The sequence below is a fragment of the Sciurus vulgaris genome (assembly GCF_902686455.1).
Source record: "Sciurus vulgaris genome assembly, chromosome: 7".
Classification (NCBI taxonomy): domain Eukaryota; kingdom Metazoa; phylum Chordata; class Mammalia; order Rodentia; family Sciuridae; genus Sciurus; species Sciurus vulgaris.
In genome coordinates, this window is record NC_136467.1 from 56,219,151 (window position 1) to 56,238,136 (window position 18,986).

The following is an 18,986-nucleotide window of genomic DNA, read 5'->3' on the forward strand; positions in this document are numbered from 1 at the left end:
TTAGCAAAAAACTGTCTCATAATAAAAAATTTGAAAAGGGATGAGGATGTGCCTCAGTGGTAGAGCTCTAGTCTAATTGTTCAAGGTGCTGGGTTCAATAGCCAGTACTGAAAAAATAATTATTTTTTAAAAAATTATGTCAGCAAGTAGGTGCCATATTTCCCTAAAGACTTCCCTATTAAGTAAATATTAAATGTTAGTTTTCTCTCTTTTTCCTTAGAAGGAATGTGGGGACTTGTATCTACAACTACCTCTGATCCACAACATAATTTTACCATTGAGACAGAGAATATATTGAAAGTAGACATTTCTTGGCACACTTACTTTTCTCTTGACACCCTCTGGGAATCCCTGGGCACATTCTCCCCATTACAAGGGACTGGTTATGTTTCCAGAAATGACTAAATATACTGACAGAAAATAAGTGTTCTCTTTAGAGAAGCTCTAGGCAGGGTGTGAGAAGTCCATGGTTTGAAAAGTTTAAACTTCCATAAGCAGAACCAGCAGCAAAGAAGCAGTTCCTGCCCTCATTTGGGAATAGAAGCTGGGTAAGGCTGTCTTATGATAGAAAAACTACCACATGCAGGAAGCAGGAAGGTGTTCTCTCAACCCAGTTTTTCTCTATTCCTTTTGATTCCTCCTTATTGTACCCCCACCCATCATGGAAATGACCACAAATTTCAAGTTTTTAATCCAGCCCCTCTTTTATGGGGATTTCTCTAAGTCCTTTTTCCTTTAAAACAGTAAAACACATCAAAAAAGTTTGTCAGTCAATAACTTTTAACCCACTATATGGTGATTTCCTTTGAAGACACAAATCAATCAACAATTAGAATAAACTTGCAATTTTAAGGAGAATTTCCTCCTTTTTTTTTTTTTTTTTTTTTTGAGACAGGGTCTTGCTAAGTTGGTGAGGTTGGCTTTGAACTTGCTATCCTCCTGCCTCAGCCTTCCAAGCTGCTGGGATTACAGGCATGTGCCACTGCACCCAGTTTCCTTTTTTTTTTTAATGTCCCAAATTTTGGACTAATGAAATAAACTCAGGTAAGAAGTTACTTGTATATATTTTACCTCTTAAAACCAAATTGTGGTTTAGGCCAATTATAAGATTTTAGTCCCAAAATCTTTATTATTCTGAGAATCAATATGAAATAGGCTAGGTCCAGGTATGTATGGTCAAATTTTACATCTGAATGTGTCTTACTTTTCCTCTCACACATTAACTGCATCCCCCATATTGACATAGCAAAACAAATGGAGGACCAGGGCTCGTGGGGAGGATTCAGTATTGGTTAAAAGGTTAGATAAGATGACTGTCAAGGTGTCTGTTAACACCAAGACTATGACTCTTCAGCTTAAATATTGATTGGAAACGTGGGCCCAAAAGACAAGGAACAAAAGACTTAGGGCTTATTTGTGACACTGGATTCATATTCCTCCCTACAAGAATGTGACCTATTTGTTTACTACTAAGCTTTCTGTGAGCTCACTTTGGTCCTACCTGTCACCACTGCATTAGCCAGGCTGGCTGTCTGCCTTATTTGGACATAGCTTTGCCAGAGGTCAGCATCTGTGGGGAATGAGCACACAGATAAGCAATGCTACAGATCAGTTTTGCTGCTGAGAAGGTAAAAAGGGCCAAGGAGACTCTGGGGCTGCCTGGGCTCTGGTGATTAATGCCCTTATTCGCTGATGCTAATCACCACTGTCAGCATCCAAACACCATCAAGCCTTTCAGCCTTGAGTCTTGGCCAGATAGTATAGATAAAAGCTATTCATCCTTTAGTATTTTCTGACAGTGAACCAAACACAGGACACAAATCAGAAGTAGTTCCCAACCACTGGTTTCATTTGGAGTAAGACCAAATAAAGCATTAAAAAAGGAAAGAAAAGGGAAATGCCACTCAAAAGCTCCCCAAAAAATACTATTTGGTATGGCTATATGTCTAATAATATATAAACTGATGCAATATAATTAAGATTAATAGACAGATGATGGTCAATACATATATCTGATGGACCTTCATTTCTTGAGGACTAAGAGCCAAGAAAAGAGCTAGCAAACAAGTTGACAGTGAGCAATGTATACACCCATGCATATGCATCAATTGATATATTTTCTGCCCAGACTTTTTGCAAAACACACCTGGCCACCTGTCATTATTTTTAAGACACAAAAAACAAACTGCTCTTGCAAATAGTTACTTGTGAACACTTATTGGTTGAGGAAACAATTTCCTGCAGGTGTAAAAATTATATTTCTCAATAAGGAAAATTCAGGTACAGCCAGTTTACTCATTAAGTCTTTAGAATTTAGCATTGGCTTGCTTTCTTTGAAAACGATTCTTTCATTTTTGGTTCAGAAAAGTTTAACCCTAAAACAAATGGTTTTCAAACATTTTGGTTTTAGGACCCCTTTAACTCTTAAAAATTATTGAAGGATCCAAAGATCTTTTGTTTATGTAGGTTCTCTCTCCCAATGTTTACTGTATTAGAAATTAAAACTGAGAAAAATTTAAAATCTTTATTTATTCACTTAAGTCAATGATAAGACCGTTATATTAAATCTATCATGATATAAATAACATTTTATAAAACCTATTCATATTTTCCAAAATGAAAGTAATTACTGTTTCACATTTAAAAATTTGATTTAATGTATAGCTTAATAGAAAACAGTTGGATTTTCATATCTGTTCCTACATTCAATTTATTGCAGTTAAGTTGCTTTGATTGAAGTAAATAAGAAAATCTGACCTTAGATATGTAGTTGAAAAAGGAAAAGTATTATATTAGCCCCACCAAATTAATTACAGATGTTCTTCTTTGATGTTACATGAAAACTCAACAAGTTTTTTCCAAAGAGAACCCTATGGAAAGGGAGGAGAATAGTAACCTTGAGTGGAAAAACCTAACAAATGCTATCTCAGACAAGTCTGATGAAGGTTAACATTAGTGGTGATAAGCTGACAGTATGATTCCTTGATGAAAACCACACCTGGGTCTGGAATAGTGGTGCATGCATGTAATCCCAATGACATGGGAGGCTGAGGCAGGAGGATCTCGAGTTCAAGATCAGCCTCAGCAATTGAGTGAGGCCCTAAATAACTTAGTGAGACCCTGTCTCAAAATGAAAAGCAAAAAGAAAGGACTGGGAATATATCTCAGTGGTAAAGTACCCCTGGGTTCAATTCCCAGTACCAAAAGAGAGGGAGGTAGGGAGGGAGGGAAGGAGGGAAAAAAGGAAGAAAGGAAGGAAGGAAAGAAAGAAAAATGGCATTTGACAACTGTGGTCTAATCCCAAGACCCATGATTCCAGACTAACCACAAGGAAAATGTCAGACAAATCCCAAGTTAAAGACAGTCAACAAAATGGTTGACTAGTACCCCTCAAAACTGTAAATAAAATAAGAAAAACTTGAGAAATTGTCACACAAGAGGTGCTGAGAAAGCATCATAAAGTAATGGGCCCCTGGGACAGAAAAAAGGATATACTGCCAAACTTAAGGATGTCTGAAAAGTATAGCTTTATATTAATAATAATGTATCAATAGTGGTTCCTTAATTGTAACACATGTACCATACTTATTGATATTACATTAATATTGATATTACATTAATAAGAACAGAAATTAGATTTGAAAGCAGAAGGAAACTCTTCACAATTTTTCAATAACTCCAAAACTGTTCTAAAAAATAAGGTCTACTTAAAAACTTGACAAGAGGTAGTTCCATGGATTTTTTTTTTTTTTTTTTTTTTTTTTTTTTTTTGTGGTACTAGGGATCAAACCTAGGGTCATGCAATTATTCTACCACTGAGCTACATCTGCAGCCCAAGAGGTAGTTTTTAAAATGTTAGTTGGAAAATAGAATCCGAAACAGCAACAGTTTCCTTCTTGAGTTGTTATATTTCAGTAGTCTTTCTTATACATTAGTTTAGTAAGTTAGACCTTTCAAAAGTTGACACATTTAATTATCCTATTGTAAAAACACTGCATTTGTTAATATCACCACTAATGTCATCAGCAAAAAAAATTAAGAATTGGAAAGCTGCCAAGTTCATGATGGCAGCAACAAGTTTTCCAAAATTTTAGTTTTCATTTGTTTGCTCAAATTTTATCACTGGAAATAAATATTGCCAGTTGTTTTACTTAAAATGACAATCTTACTTCATTCATTTTCAAGAAAATGTCTATCAAACATTGTGAGAAAATGTCTGCCAAATATGAAAAACCATAGTTTGTCACTAAGTCTTTTATGGAAAACTGGTATCCTGTGGGGGTGAGGTGGGGGTGGGGGTAAGTGGCTAGTTCAGCTTGCAACTCAAATAACCACCCAAGAGCTTTTCCCCAAGACGACCACTGTATCTGGCATACAACACAAGAGTTTCATTATGGTATTTCCCATTTTGTCACAAAGAATCCTAAAAAGACATGTTGTCACAGTTGAGATTTAACAAAATTAATAGTTTTTACTGTTTTTCCAATAATATACTTAAATGGAACTGGTGTTTTTGTTTGCTTGTTTTGTTGCTGTTTATTTTTACTGTGAGTATGTGGACACTGAAGAATGCAATATGGTTTGTTGACACTGTTTTGATTCACACTCGATTCAGCGGTGTCACCCAATGTTCCTTTTGCACTATTACTCTAAATGTCACCCTAATGAAAAATGCAAGAAGTGTCCTAGGATTTGCATAGAGTTTAGACCTCAAGAACCTTTGAAATCAGCATCTTGGGAACCCCTCCAGGTCTATGAGCCACACTTTGAGAACCACTGGCTTAAGTAACCATAATTATGACTTCTCCACTACCTTCCGATGAAGTCACATAATAGGGTCAAAGTAAGGAAGAAAGTCTGAAAGCTCACAGCATGTCCAAGGAGATGAATCAGCTTCGGTTTCCTCTACCATGGCTCTCATACAGAGGGAATGGAAGGGAACCCAAACATACTCTCCTTGACCCACCCGCACTTCTCTGAGGCATGCAGCACTTCCTGACTTTTTCACATCACAGCAGGAACAGAAAGTAGTAACATTTTTATTAAAGAGTAAAAAGGATGAAGCTGCCAAAGGCTTGCAGTGTCCAACCTAGAGGTACAGGTCATACACAGCCTTCCAGAGGATGCAGGGGTCAGTAGCTGTGCTGATTCCCAGTGGGAAAGCAAAGGCATGTGATTCGGACAGCTCTGTGCTAACATTCTCAGCATAGGGATGGGCCATCAGCACTGGAGGGAGGGTTTCTGCTCCCCAGCCAGCTTCATGCTCCATAAAAGTCTCCAAGCTTAGCTCAAATGTAGAAACTCACAAAGCTTCTGACTGGATATCACAGAATTATCTTAATGATTTGAAGCAGAACTTGTCCAGAACATCTTCAGACATAATGTAGCATAAAACACACACACACACACACACACACACACACACACACACACACACAGATTCTGGCTCCTTGAACCAAGGAGTTCAAGCCCGGGTTTTCCCACTTACCAGCTGTGTGACCTTAGGAAGTAATATATTGGCACCTCAATATTCTCCACCTAAAAAATGGCAACAATAACAGTGCCTACCTATTTTAAATATTAAATAAACTAAAACATAAAAGTGCTTAGAATGCACTGGATGCACAGCTCTGTTAGCTATTGTTATTACGAAGGTGCTACAAGGTCTCCTCATTAGAACTGCTTCTCTGAGCATGACAGTGATGAATTACAGACTTGTAAAGAAAGAGTTCCAGAGACACCAAGAAGCTAGATGGTAACCTAAAAGATCACATATCTGAGAGACTACATTTGAAACAGGGAAGAAAGAGGCACATGAAAAGCAGCCTGCCCAGGGTCTTTTGTCTTTTACTCACAGCAGGGACTTCCAGTCAAACTCTTCCTTTACCTTATTATGAAACTAATAGGTAAATTTCTACCTAATATATTTAAAAGTTTAGTTTTTTCCTCAGAAAGATTCATGGCTTAAAAATAATCATTACAAACTGTCCATTCATTCACTCCCTATCAAGGTCTTTTTCACCATGTCATCAGTAGTGAACACTGGATGGGTTTTGGGCTTCAAGAGCCTTCCAGAAAACCAACTCAGGCAATCCAAAGCTGGGACCATCCTAGTCGTACCACATGCCTGTTTCTTTACCTTCAGATAGACAAAATATTTTCTTTACAGAATGTTTTTTTGTGGCAAGTATTGAGAATGGCTCATAAGATCATTACAATTGAGAGTTTTAGGTCACATCTGAAGTTGAATGATTTAAAGGGTCCTCTTCATGTAAATATTGAATATCTGGATTGCCACAATTATAAGGCTGCAACAAAATGCCAAATCATGGTAACAAGAAGACAGTCTCAAATGAAATGACCACTTAAAAATTTAGCCTTAACTCAAACATCCCTCATAGCTTAATACTAGAACATCCCATAATTACAATGTAGAGAAAGGGCAAACCTATGAATGCAAAATCACTGATAAATGAGGATATGCCCAACCTGAAGAAGAAAAAAAATCAACAGGGACAATGACACCATAAAAACTTCAAAAGAAAATAATTCAAATAGTTGTGAAGTAAAAGAGGGTATATCAAGAAAATGGATGAAATCCTTAAATGTCTTTATAAAAATGATTTCTTATGTGATCGGACAACCAAATCATGAAGAATTTATCACACTAGAATTTTGTCAAGAAAGATATGCCAAAAATAAACGGAAATTTGTCCATTATTTATTCTAAGAGTTTAGTTCGTAATTGTTATTATAATCCACATTTTAATAAAATAAAAGTAAGTTATTTTTATAAGTGTTATTTTCATTTTTCAAGATGAAATCTCAATTAACCTTCTTCCCAACACCATCATACAGTAAATAGACAATGAAGATTTTGGTTCTAGGTAGTCTTTTTTGGATGGTAAATCTCCTGAAATAAAAGTCTCCTGAGCATATAAAAAATAATATAGGTAAATGCCAGTATTTGCTTCGAGAGAGAACCCTTGTCCCTTCCTGTCCTTTCCTTTTCTTGACAGGGAGATGGGTACTTTGGATTGAACCCAGGGGTGCTCTACCACTGAGCCACATCCCAAGCCCTTTTTATTTAGAGACAGGGTCTCACTAAGTCGCTCAGGGCCTCACGAAGTTGCTGAGACTGGCTTTGAACTTGGCAGTCCTTCTGCCTCAGCCTCCCAAGTCACCTGCACCACCTGCTTGAACCCTTCTGTCCTTTCCTTCTCCTCAGTACCCTTATACAGTCAGAAAGTATCATCTTTTCAATGCACAAGATTCTTCTCAAGTGCATTTCACAGGTAAAGTGAGTAAAACCTAACTGAAGACTTCGAAATAATTTTGTCTGAAGTTACAAGGTTATTATGACCTTAATGAGATTGGTCCAGTAGAAGTCTGAAGGGTCCATATCAGCCAGAATGGGATTGCTAATAGACCTTGTCAGAGGATCCTAACTGATTGTAAACTTCATTGGTTATGAAGTGCTAAATGACTGCAAATTGGATTCATCTCTTTAGTTTAAATATTACTTCTGGTTAGAAGTAATTAAGTCATTAATTTTCAAGAAGAATACTCATAAAATGGCTGGCAGGTATAAATAAAAATCTCTTCTTTCCTCCTACTGCCAAACTCTTCGTTAGTTACTTAAAAGTCTAAATAAATCAGAGACCAACTGTAGTGATAATTTCTACATGCCAGCTGAGGAATTACATTTCAAGTTATATCTAATCTGAATTTGTTTCTCTCAAGATTTATCATCAGTAAACATACTGAATATCCACTGAATATTGAGGATCCCAGAATTTTGAAACAACAGAATTCATATCATATCTAAAATGAATCTGCAAAGTTTTTTTTTTTTCTTTGCAGTACTGACTCAAGGGAACTCTATTACTGAGCTACATCCCTAGCCCATTTTATTTTTTGAGACAAGGACTCACTAAGTTGCTGAGGTTGGCCTTGAACTTGTAATACTCCTGCCTTAGTTTTCCAAGTTGCTGGGATTAAGGTGTGTGCCACCAAGCCCAGAGAAGTCTTTCTCACTTACATGGATGTATGTATATGTATGTATTTTATTTATGGAATGTATTATTTCTGACATAGTAGAGATATCACACTTTTAGAAATTCACTTTCTTTGACCCTGGCAGAGCAGAAGTGCACGGGTAAAAGAATTGGAATTCTTTAGGTCATGCTTTCATAGTACACAATAATATTACTCCATCTTTCTTTTTCCCACATATTAACCTCACCTTGAATTTTTTTAAACCCTCATGTGCGACATTTACAAAATAGCCCTAAAACTGATTTTATTTTTGCTCTCAGCAACAGTTGACAGTTGTCTCTGATTTCTAATTTTGCTTTAGAGCCCCTCTAAGAGCAAATTTCATGCCAATATCTATAAAAAGCACATGGCAAATATAGATGAGTATTTCCCTTAATGAGACTTTAAAAACAGTTCTGACTCTGTGAATAGTATTTTAAAATCTGAAAGAGGCAGAGGAAAACATGAAGTATTTTAACATGTGAAAAGGCCAATGAGTCTGGACGTGCCTGGATACTTACTCTCTCACACAGCTCTTCAAATGTGCAGTCGGCAACGGTTCCACAGGCTTTATTCAGCCGCAGCTCTCTGCCTTGCACTTTTAGAATCCTTGGTCTAGTTACTATGGGAACATGAACAAAGACTCAATCTTGTCTGGATAATTACTATAAAATTCATCTCTTACAGATAGGAAATGCATAGCTTGATGAATAATAGCACATGATTCAACACATAAATTAGACAAAATGCTGATACAATGACTGCCACTTGAGCGTGGCATCAACCCATATACAGCAATGGAACTTATTAATTGGTCAGTGGAGATTGGGCATTGTGTTCTAAATGTATTCTCTTTCAAGAGAAATTAACTTACGTACAATCATTTTGTTTCTGAGCCAGCTCATCAAACAACTTATCCATGACAGCCTCCACATCAGCTTCACTTGTGCTACAGTGAAAAGAATAATAGAATATGAAATTAATAACACTTGAAGCCAACATCAAACAGCTGCCTGAGCCTGCTTAGCTTTTTGCCCATAAAAAAAGAGAACAGGATGTTATGCTCTAAATACAAACATTAGATTTAGAATACACTTAAAAGCAGAGAATATTAACTCTCAGGTAGATGATTCTGCCTTATTTGCATACACTGAAAGACTTCTGTGCTTCTAGCTGTTTCCAGTAATGAGACCATACAGGCAGAGTAAATCCATTAATACTATGTGTACACAATGAGAAGAAAGCTTCTGGCTCTCTCTTGCATGCAAAACAAGAGCAAATAGACAAGGCAGTCAAGCATCCAGCAAAGTATCCTTTGAAATCTCTAGTGAGAGGGTACATGTGAAATTAAATATTGAAGCTGCTTTAAAAAAAGAAAAATCAAGTCAAGCTACTGACTGTGAGGATCAAACATCCAGAATTAAATTACTAGCTTCAAAATACCAACTTGATCTGCACATCAATAACTTTATCAGACTTTTAGTATAAGGACAATTATAGACCACATAGTTTCTCTCAAAAGTGTCCTTTTTGGAAATTCCAGAAAAACTCTCTCTCTGCGATGCCCACTATCACAGCTACTATGAAGTCAGCCTCATCACACAATCTTTTGTATTCTAATTAGAAATCACCATATGGTTTAGGGAACACACATATAGAAATGTGATAATGCTGTGGCCTTTTTTCCTCTCACTTTTTTTTAAAAGAGTTGATAAATTAACAGTCAATAAAATAAAATAACTGCTAGAAGAAAGAAACACTGTTCAAAAAAACTTCAAGTGAAAATGTAAGTTTTACTCCAATTCTACATATAAATGTATACAGAGTGACCTGCCAATATGCTTAATTTTGACAGGCAAATCACTCTTAACTAGTTCTGAAATAAACTGAACTAAATTCTGGATACCCACTTTAATGAAGTTTTACTGAAAATTAATATAAGAGGTTATCTTTTCTTTGGACTAAGTTTAAAGAAAACCATTGTTCCTTGAGATAATTATCTGGTGGCAGATATTTTACACATAAACAACTAAATTCTTCAACTGTTCTAGAGAAAATTCCTTAAAAATGCAACAAAGCACATGATTATTATGAGGGTTTTGAAACAGCTATATTCCAAGTAGTAACTACTTTGCCTCAAAGGATCTTAAAAATATTTGCAATGGTTAACTTTGTAGGGGAAATCCTACTTGACTTTTGTGAAGTTTTGTATTAATAACTGAATAAAGCTACATTAAAATAATAAAATGACACTACAGAGTGATTATAGACAAAAATAAATTTAAATGTATCAAGAAATCTTATAAGCTAATGGCAACATCAATACCCATGCAATCTCGTGTACATTTCTAGACATCACTTGCAACCATTCCACCTTGCAATGACAATGTACACAAGCACAACTATTGAAAAGTGATCTACTTTTCAAAGAATATGGAAAGGAGAGAGTAATGCCAGTCACCCAGAATGTCTACTGGCTTTTAGAAAGTTAACCACTCCTTAGGCTGGGCATGGTGGTGCATGTGTATATTCCAGCAACATGGGAGGCTGAGGAAGGAGGATCACAAGTTCAAGGTCAGTCTTAGCAACTTAGCAAGAACCTGTCTCAAAATAAAAAAGTAAAAATGACTGGGGATATGGCTCAGTTGTAGAATGCCCAGTACCACACACAAAAGTTAACCTCTCCTTAGGATATCCGTGAATTCTGAAAAATAACCAACACAGATTACAGGTTTCCAAATGCCTATTTGGTGAATAAACAACAACAGCTTACAAACTTCCTTGGTGGGGATCTCTTACCCTTTGTTCTAATATAATATTAAAATATGGCTCAACAGAACATCTTTAAATCACATCCTCTAAGTCATTTGTGAAATTACTATGTGATTTCACAAACTGTGAAATTATATGTAAAATTTAAAAATTGTTTTATTGTAACAGGGTCATAAGAATTCTATTATACTACCAACAGTCACTCAGAGATTCCAAAATATAAAATTAAAAAATATTGGTGTTAGGTAGCCTAGAAAATAAAACAGTTTATAGAAACAGTTTCTGTCACTAACGATTGTTATCCATCTAGGCCAACTTGCACTTGGTCTCAAGGGAATAAGTTCTGTTGATCTGGAGAATGGGAATCTCATCTTCATACAGTCTTAAAAGCAGGAAGGATTATTGCATGTTTTTGGATTTTTATAGACATATCTAGACTGATAAAAAATTTTAAAAAGGATATCATGAAAGGAATCCTTGTGAGAAATGAATATTCAAAATTCCTTAACAAATAACTTGTAAGAAAACACTATTCTAGCTGGACACAGTGGTGCATGCCTGTAATCCCAGGGGCTCCAGAGGCTGAGGCAGAAGGATCACAGGTTCAAAGCCAGCCTCAGCAACTATGCAAGGCCCTAAGCAACTTAGTGAGTCCTTATCTCTAAACAAAAATATTAAAAAGGGCTGGAGCTGTGTTTCATGGTTAAGCACCCTTGGGTTCATCCCTGGTATCAAAAAAAGAAATAAAAGAAAACATCATTCTTCTCACACTCACTCCACTTAGACTTCAGGTTTCTCTATTTAAATCAATTGGAGTTAATTAAATTTTTTTTAAGGGTAAGAATTAGAAAAGTAAAGAAAAAAATTCAACTCCCTGTCTGATACAGTCTAAAGGATTCGGAGTTTTATTTCTTATATATTTCTTTGGGTATGTTTTGTACTTCTAGCAAAAATTTTAGGTGATTCTAATCTATTTCAGTGTATCATAAGAGAAGAGCAAAAGCTACCATTTGTTGAACAACTATTACATATACTACCCCTGCCTTACTGAAAACTGAGACTCAGAGAATTCATTTATCTAATCTGAATACAAAAGAATATAAATTTTCTATATTAACAGAAAGTATTATAAATGAAATAGGGTAATACCAATCTGGGAACACAGTGGCAATATTTAAGGTACATGATTAATACTATCAATATATTTAAAAATTCCCATAGATTAAACAAAAATGTTGAATACCCCAAAAGAAAAAATGTTTAAGGACTTGAACAGGCAAACTGCCTAAAAAGATTGCTCAATGGTCAAGAAGCATGTGTAAAACCATTCTTTCTTACTAGGAATAACAAATGCAAAGTCAAATCATGAGATGCCATTCTTCTATCAAAACTGGCAAAGATAAGGAAAAAGATAAAAATACCTGTAGCAAATTTAGGTATGGAGAGAAAAACACTCATGCTGGAAGGAATGTAAAACTGGTACAGGATTTCAAGGCAACCAGATAAACTGTAAAAAAAAAAAGCACTAAACACATGCATATCATAATACCTGGCTATTCCACACACTGAGATTTCACCTGCCATGATGGTTAACTACTTGAAGGTTCACTGTAACACTGCTTCTAACATCACAAAAGTGAAAAAGAACCTCAATGTTCAGTGAAGGGACATTTGGTTAAGTACATGTGAATATACCCATACAATGGAATATTATGCAGATTTTGAGCAACTTTTGCCTCTTGCAATTAAGGCACAAAGTTAATAGCTAATAGTTAATCTTTCTAGGAGAACAGCCAATGAGCCACCAATAACAGGGTCTAGACTCATACCCTCATGGTTGTACTGGCAGCCCCACTTCAACATCACCCATCCTTCACCAACCTTCTTCTTCCCCACACCAGTGTCTTTATAAGGGGAAAGGGATTGGGAGTCACTGTGTCCAGCTTCTGTGGTAAGAGTCTTTTCCCTCCCTTCCCATTGAGAAAGAAGATGATTTGCCTTCCCCAAAAGTTAAGTTACAGAGGGAAGGGTCTCTGAGGGAATCACTTGGAAAAATCAAAAGAGCCCAGGAGAAGCACTGATTTCCTTAGTTGGATGAGCAGGACTTTAGTAGATAAAGAAATCAGAAGGTGAGAAGGGGTGCTGGGCAAAAATGAAGCAAGCTAGTTTTCATCAAATACCTCTCCAAAGTTTTGGTGTTACCAGACACATACGAAGATCAGGCTGGAAAGGAAGACATTGTTTGAAAATAAGACAATAGCAGTTCCTTAGATTCCTTCCCTCTACCTGTACAGCAAGAGTCCTAATCCAATTTTAGTCTAGCAGAAATTGGTAAGTTTACCAGCTGGGGAAACTTTAACAATTAAGAAACAAGGTGAGGCCAGGAGTAGCGCTGTACACCTGTAATCCCAGCTACGCGGGAGGCTGAGGCAGGAGGATTGTAAGTTAGAGGACAACTTCAGCAACTAAGTAAGACCCTGACTCAAAATTTAAAAAACAAGTTTTTTAAAAAGCTTTGGATATAGCTTACTATTAGAGTGCCTTTGGGTTCAATCCCTAGTACTGCAAAATAAAAAATAAATAAAACAAAGAGGGAGATATACCATACAGAAATTCTATATCTTTTACAATGAAACCAACTGCCCTTACTTCTTCAGCATTCAGAACACTATACCAGTGAAGTATCTATCCCAGGAAAGAGAAAGAAAAGACTTACCTCTGGAGGAAACTGAAAATAGCCAAAACAACTTGGCAGGTGTTGACATTGGGGTTCTCTAATGGAAAAACCTGACTAGCCAACTTAGCACCTTGCAGTGAAGCCCAACCAATCATTAAAACCCTGCTTACACACACAGAATTTCTAAGCAGTTTTTTAATACTTCATTTATAAATATGAATGGATGACTATGTTTTTCCCCAGGGATTTAAGGAAAGCCTTTAGGAAAAAGACAAAGAAACAGAAAAAAGGGTCTTGGAAAGAAGGAAGGAAAAAAATACAGAAAACAAAAGGGGAACATACACTCTAAAAATGTATCCATGAAACAAACAAGGATACTGTGATTGAGTGACTAGCTAGGACATAAGATAAAGCTCTGACTAGAATTGCTCAGTCAAAAAATCAGGAAAAGATCTGGAAGAGAAAGTTGAGGTAATTTTTGTAAAATAGAGGAAAAAAGATGGAGAATAAAAGAGAAAATAAAATTAGAGGATCAATATCTAATTAGGAGGAGTTCAAAACAACATGAGCAAAGAAAAGAAGGAAAGAATTTATAAAAAAAAATTAAATGTCCTAGAACTGAAGGTTAAGTTGTCAGGATCCAACAAATGAGCTAACACAAAAAATGGAAAAGAAAAATAAATTTTTAAAAATGTTAAAAAGCTCCATTTCAAGGTACATTATCATGCAATTTCAGGAAAGCTAAAAATTCCAAGAGGAAAAAACAAGTCAAATATTAACGGTCAAGAAACAGATTCAAATCAAACTTTGCAACAGCCATAATGGAAACTTGAAATAATAATACAGTATCTAAAATATTTTAAGGAAACATTATTATCAAACTACCCATCCTGAGTCAAACTATTAACCAAGTAAACTATATTTTTTAAATCATTAAAAAAATGTTTTTTAAAGATATTTTTAGACATGTGAAACCTCAAAAAATATATTCCCTATGTTCATTTTCCAGGATATACTTGAGGGTATGCTTTCAGAGTGAGGAAAGAGTGTAGGCAATACTGGCTTAGGGTGACTAAAACTCCAATAGAAAACCTGTAGTCCTCTGGCATGAGAACTAGAGGAGAGTAAGGGGCAACCACTCAGCTGGAAAGTTGGGGAATCCTAGAAAACGTGTTTCCAAATTCCCAGTAGATATTAGTATAGGAAAATGCCTTTCATTTTGAACAGATTGGTGGAGTTATTAAGTGTGAATCCTAAAGCATTTTCCACTTGAGTGTAAAGTACATATTGCTTCCTACAAGCTTATTTCTCTTATTAATATCTGCCTGGCTTCTCCTTTTCAAAAACTGATTGATTGAATGATTGATTGATTTGGCTTTCTGGGGATTAAGCCCAAGGCCTTGAGTGGTTTGGCAAGTGCTCTACCTCTGATCTATAACCCCAGCCCTGCCTGGCTTGTTTTATTCAATATTTATGCTTATGAATTTCATCTATATTGATGTGTGTAGAAATTGTTTATTGTTGCTGTACTGTATTCTATTGTATGAAAATACAATTTGTTATCATTTTACTGTTGATGAGCATATTCATCTGAAAGGGCTCCCACCACAAAATAATACATACTGAATGGCTTAAACAACAGAACTTGATTTTTACACAATTCTGGAGGCTAGAAGTCCAAGCTCAAGGTACAGCAGAAGTAGTTGCTCCTAAGGCCTCTCTCCTTTGCTTGCAGATGGCCGCCTTCTTGCTGTATCCTCATATGACCTTTCTGCCATGTATGCATGTCTTTGCTCAAATTTCCTCTTCTTATAAGGACACAAGTTAGACTGGGTTAAGGCCCATCCTAAAGACCTCATTTAACCTTAATTAACTCTTTAAAAGATCAAATGCAGGCACCTTAGGGGTTAGGGCTTCAACTTGTGAAGGGCAGGCGACACAACACAATTCAGTCCATAACAATGAGTATTTATAAACAGTTTGGAGCTCCTGTGAATATTCTAGTACATACCTTGTGGTAAACTTATGCATACATGTTTGTAGGTATAAAGCAAGAAACAGAATTGCTTCTCACAGGATTTACCTATGTTCAGCTCAACAGACACTGCCAAACAGTTTTCCAGAGTGATTTCAGCAATTTATACTCTGACTGGCAGTGTACAATAAGTTCCATTTGTTCTATATCCTTGCCAACATCTAACATTTTCCATCTCTTTCCATTTTAGGATTATGGTGAGTGTATTATAAATAACTTCAACATAAGTTGCCTCAAATTATTTTGGACATGGATGGGGCATAAAATACAAATACAATTTAATTGATAAAATAATTAATCCGGAAATATTTTCTTAACAAAATGTCATTATCATAAAATTTGAAAATCCATTCTTCAAAACATCTAAGATCGCTTGACATTTTTAAGTAGAAAGTTTCAAGAACACAACATTATGGTAAACACTTCAGCCAGAGAAAAATATCTTTATCTCCAAAACAGGAAAATAAAATAGAGTATCATTTAAAGCTGGAGTAGCAGCAATGAATCTGACTCCAGGACCCTCTTAGAAGTTCTGTAGTAAAATCATTTAAAAAGATAAAATTATCTTGCACTAAAAATCTATACTCATATAATCATGCCTGTAAAGCTCTAAAAAGGGACCAGGATCAGCTGGTTTTTAAAAAAAAAATCAAGAGCTGAGGTTGTGGCTCAGTGGTACAGCGCTCGCCTTGCATGTGTGAGGCACTGGGTTCAATCCTCAGCACCACATAAAAATAAATAAAATAAAGGTATTGTGCCCATCTACAACTAAAAAAAGAAAAAAAATTTTAATCAAGCATTTGGGACACAGGACTTAAGGTTGGCAATAAGCCCATCAAAAAACAAATGTGCAAAACAAAAAATATACAAGGATATAAATCATACAAAAATACAAATGGTGGCTAAAATTAAACTCAAATTAAACATAATTAAAAAACATTCCAGGCTAAATAGCAAAATTTGAGGAAGTAGAGATATCTTATAGTTAACACTGGGTATATGAAAAAGTTATAGCATAAAGATGACAATACAGTTAACAGATTTTTTTTTTTTTTTAGGGTTAAAAAAAGGAACTAAGTTCAGAGTTTTCTTTTGGGACTATAAGAATATAAATGTCACATTGAGTAAAAGTAAATATCCAGTTCAGGTTTGTGTAGTTCCATTTTAAGCACAAAGAGGATTATCTTGAGAAAAGGTGATCAGGATAGCATCAAAATGTTCAGGAGAAAATAAAAAATTAAGCTCAGATACTATGAGCAGTAGTCCCTTGTCTCTCCCCAAAAGGGAAGCAGAAAATGAGTAAGGATAAAGTTTTAAGTGACTTTCTTTAATTCCCAGGAAACAATTCAACTCTGGCTAATTGCTCTTCAGTAGGATACTATGATATAATAGGCCTTTGTGCAGATAAGATGCAGAAAAGAGAATCTGTCCACAGGTAATCAGAAGTTGACCACACTAAGAAAATCAAAATGATTTTTGAGGAGGAAGTAATACCACTCTTTTCAAATGCTTTTTTATTGTTATTCTTAATTTTATTTTATTTATTTATTTTTTGAGGAATAAGAGCCAGAGCAGAGCATGAACTTCTTTTCTTTTGTTCTACAATGCTCTGGTAAAACCCACCCATTTCAACCACTTCTCTTCCCTTTTGTTAAGCTCAGAAACTGGTGGAAAAGCAGGTTTCTATTTTCTGGTAAGTAGTACCACAGTGTGTTTAAGTCAGAAAAGCCCTGGAATCAGTCACTGTTTAGTTGCCAAGAAATTTGGCATCAACACCTACAGGAATCCTGTGAGTACAGTACCCTGGATTAAGAACCTGAATGCTTTGAGAGTATGAGAATCATGATTTATTTTTCCACATTAAATCAATAAACAGAGAAAAAAGTTATCAGTCATTCTGATTTTGAGAAAAATTTCAACAGCTGAAGTCAGGCATTCAACATAAAATTCAGACTCAGAGAAACAGAATATGTCAAAAAAGACCTTATTATTGCTGGATCATTTGAAATTCTCAACAAAAATTCCAAAACACTTGGAGGTTTCTCGAAGAGGGTCACGCATGAATTTAAATGGAAATTAATTTCTTCAAGAACCTCCCACTTCATTAGGATTGACTCAAGGGAACAGAATGCTACCCACACTTTGCTCCTTTATCCCTTTCAAAAATCACAGCTTGTTAAGGTATCAACAAGTAGAATAGGGTTGGCTTTCCTTAGTCCCTCTCTCTCCATGTTCTCTATTCTAGAGAGCCAAAGTTGATTCGACAGAGAAATTTCCCCTTCCTCTTAGAGTTCTTTGCCAAACTTCCCTGGCAGAGAGCCTTCTCACTCTACTGATGCCTTGTGCATTCATGCTGCAAGGCTCTTTGTACTCTTACCAAACATAATCCCGGGCTGGAGGCAGGTCTAAAATTAAGTTGGTTTATACTTGCCTTAATATAAGACAGACTTGGTTGCATTTCAAATCCTGTAGGTTTGTTTTACGTAATGGAATCAGTTGTTAGAATGAATTTTGTCCTAGCATTTATCTTCTCAATCACTGAAAGGCTTAATTGACTGACTGTTCAAAGATCCATTTCAATCTCTAAATTTCCCACCCTTCTCAATCACCTGGAGAATAATTTGTCTGGTTCCATTAATCTTGACCTGTATATAATGCAGAAGGTGGGATCTAGCACATTTAGCTCTCAAATTCCAGATCTTCACCCCCACCTCTAAGCCACAAACTCCATATAAAATGTCTATCAACTCTGTATTGTATTTTCCCCAAGATAAATCAGTGACATAACATGTAGAATAGCAACTTGGTAGGTTAAAATTTTCACAAAATTTTAGAAAGGCTAATAAAATTTTTTTTTTTTTTTTTTTTTTTTAAGCAGTAAAGATAAAAGAAAAGGTGTGGGGCTGGGGTTGTAGCTCAGTGGTAGAACACTTGCCTAGCATGTGTGAGGCACTGGGTTCAATCCTTAGCACTGCTTAAAAAAAAAAAAAAAAAAATTAAAATAAAGGAATTTTTAAAAAAGAAAAGGTGTGAAGAGTGGAAACGAAAAGGAAGGTAGTTTTGATAACTAAAAATGGTACACAGTGCTGGGTGCAGTGGTGCATGCCTGTAATCCCAGTGATTTAGGAGGCTGGGGCAGGAGAATCGCAAGTTCTAGGCCAGCCTCAGCAACTCAGAGAGGCCCTGTCTAAAAATAAAAAAAATTAAAGGCTGTAGCTCAGTAGTGGAGTGCCCCTGGTTACAATCCCTAGTACTGCGGGGGGAAAAGTACATAAAAATCAACTAAAGACCTAGGCTTTTCACCAGATCAGTTTTTCTTATGCTAGAGATTTATCTTTACTTATAACTGATCTATTTAAAGGTGAAATAACAAGGAGATGAGCATTCTAAGGAAATCTAAAAACTTTCTTCTGATCTTTTTTTTTTTTTTTGGTACTGGGAATTGAACCTAGGGGTGCTCTATCA

General features: G+C 35.8%; 1 protein-coding gene across 2 annotated transcripts in view; it reads right to left on the reverse strand.

The window, feature by feature from the left end:
• Nucleotides 1-18,986, reverse strand: part of AFG1L (AFG1 like ATPase) — a 200,994-nt gene that overhangs the window by 26,523 nt on the left and 155,485 nt on the right. For both annotated transcript variants that reach the window (XM_079146313.1, XM_079146314.1), the window contains 2 exons: nt 8,916-8,986; nt 8,559-8,659 (listed from right to left, as the gene is read on the reverse strand). In XM_079146313.1, the coding sequence (XP_079002439.1) occupies nt 8,559-8,659; nt 8,916-8,986 (172 nt within the window). The remainder of the gene's footprint in view (nt 1-8,558; nt 8,660-8,915; nt 8,987-18,986) is intronic.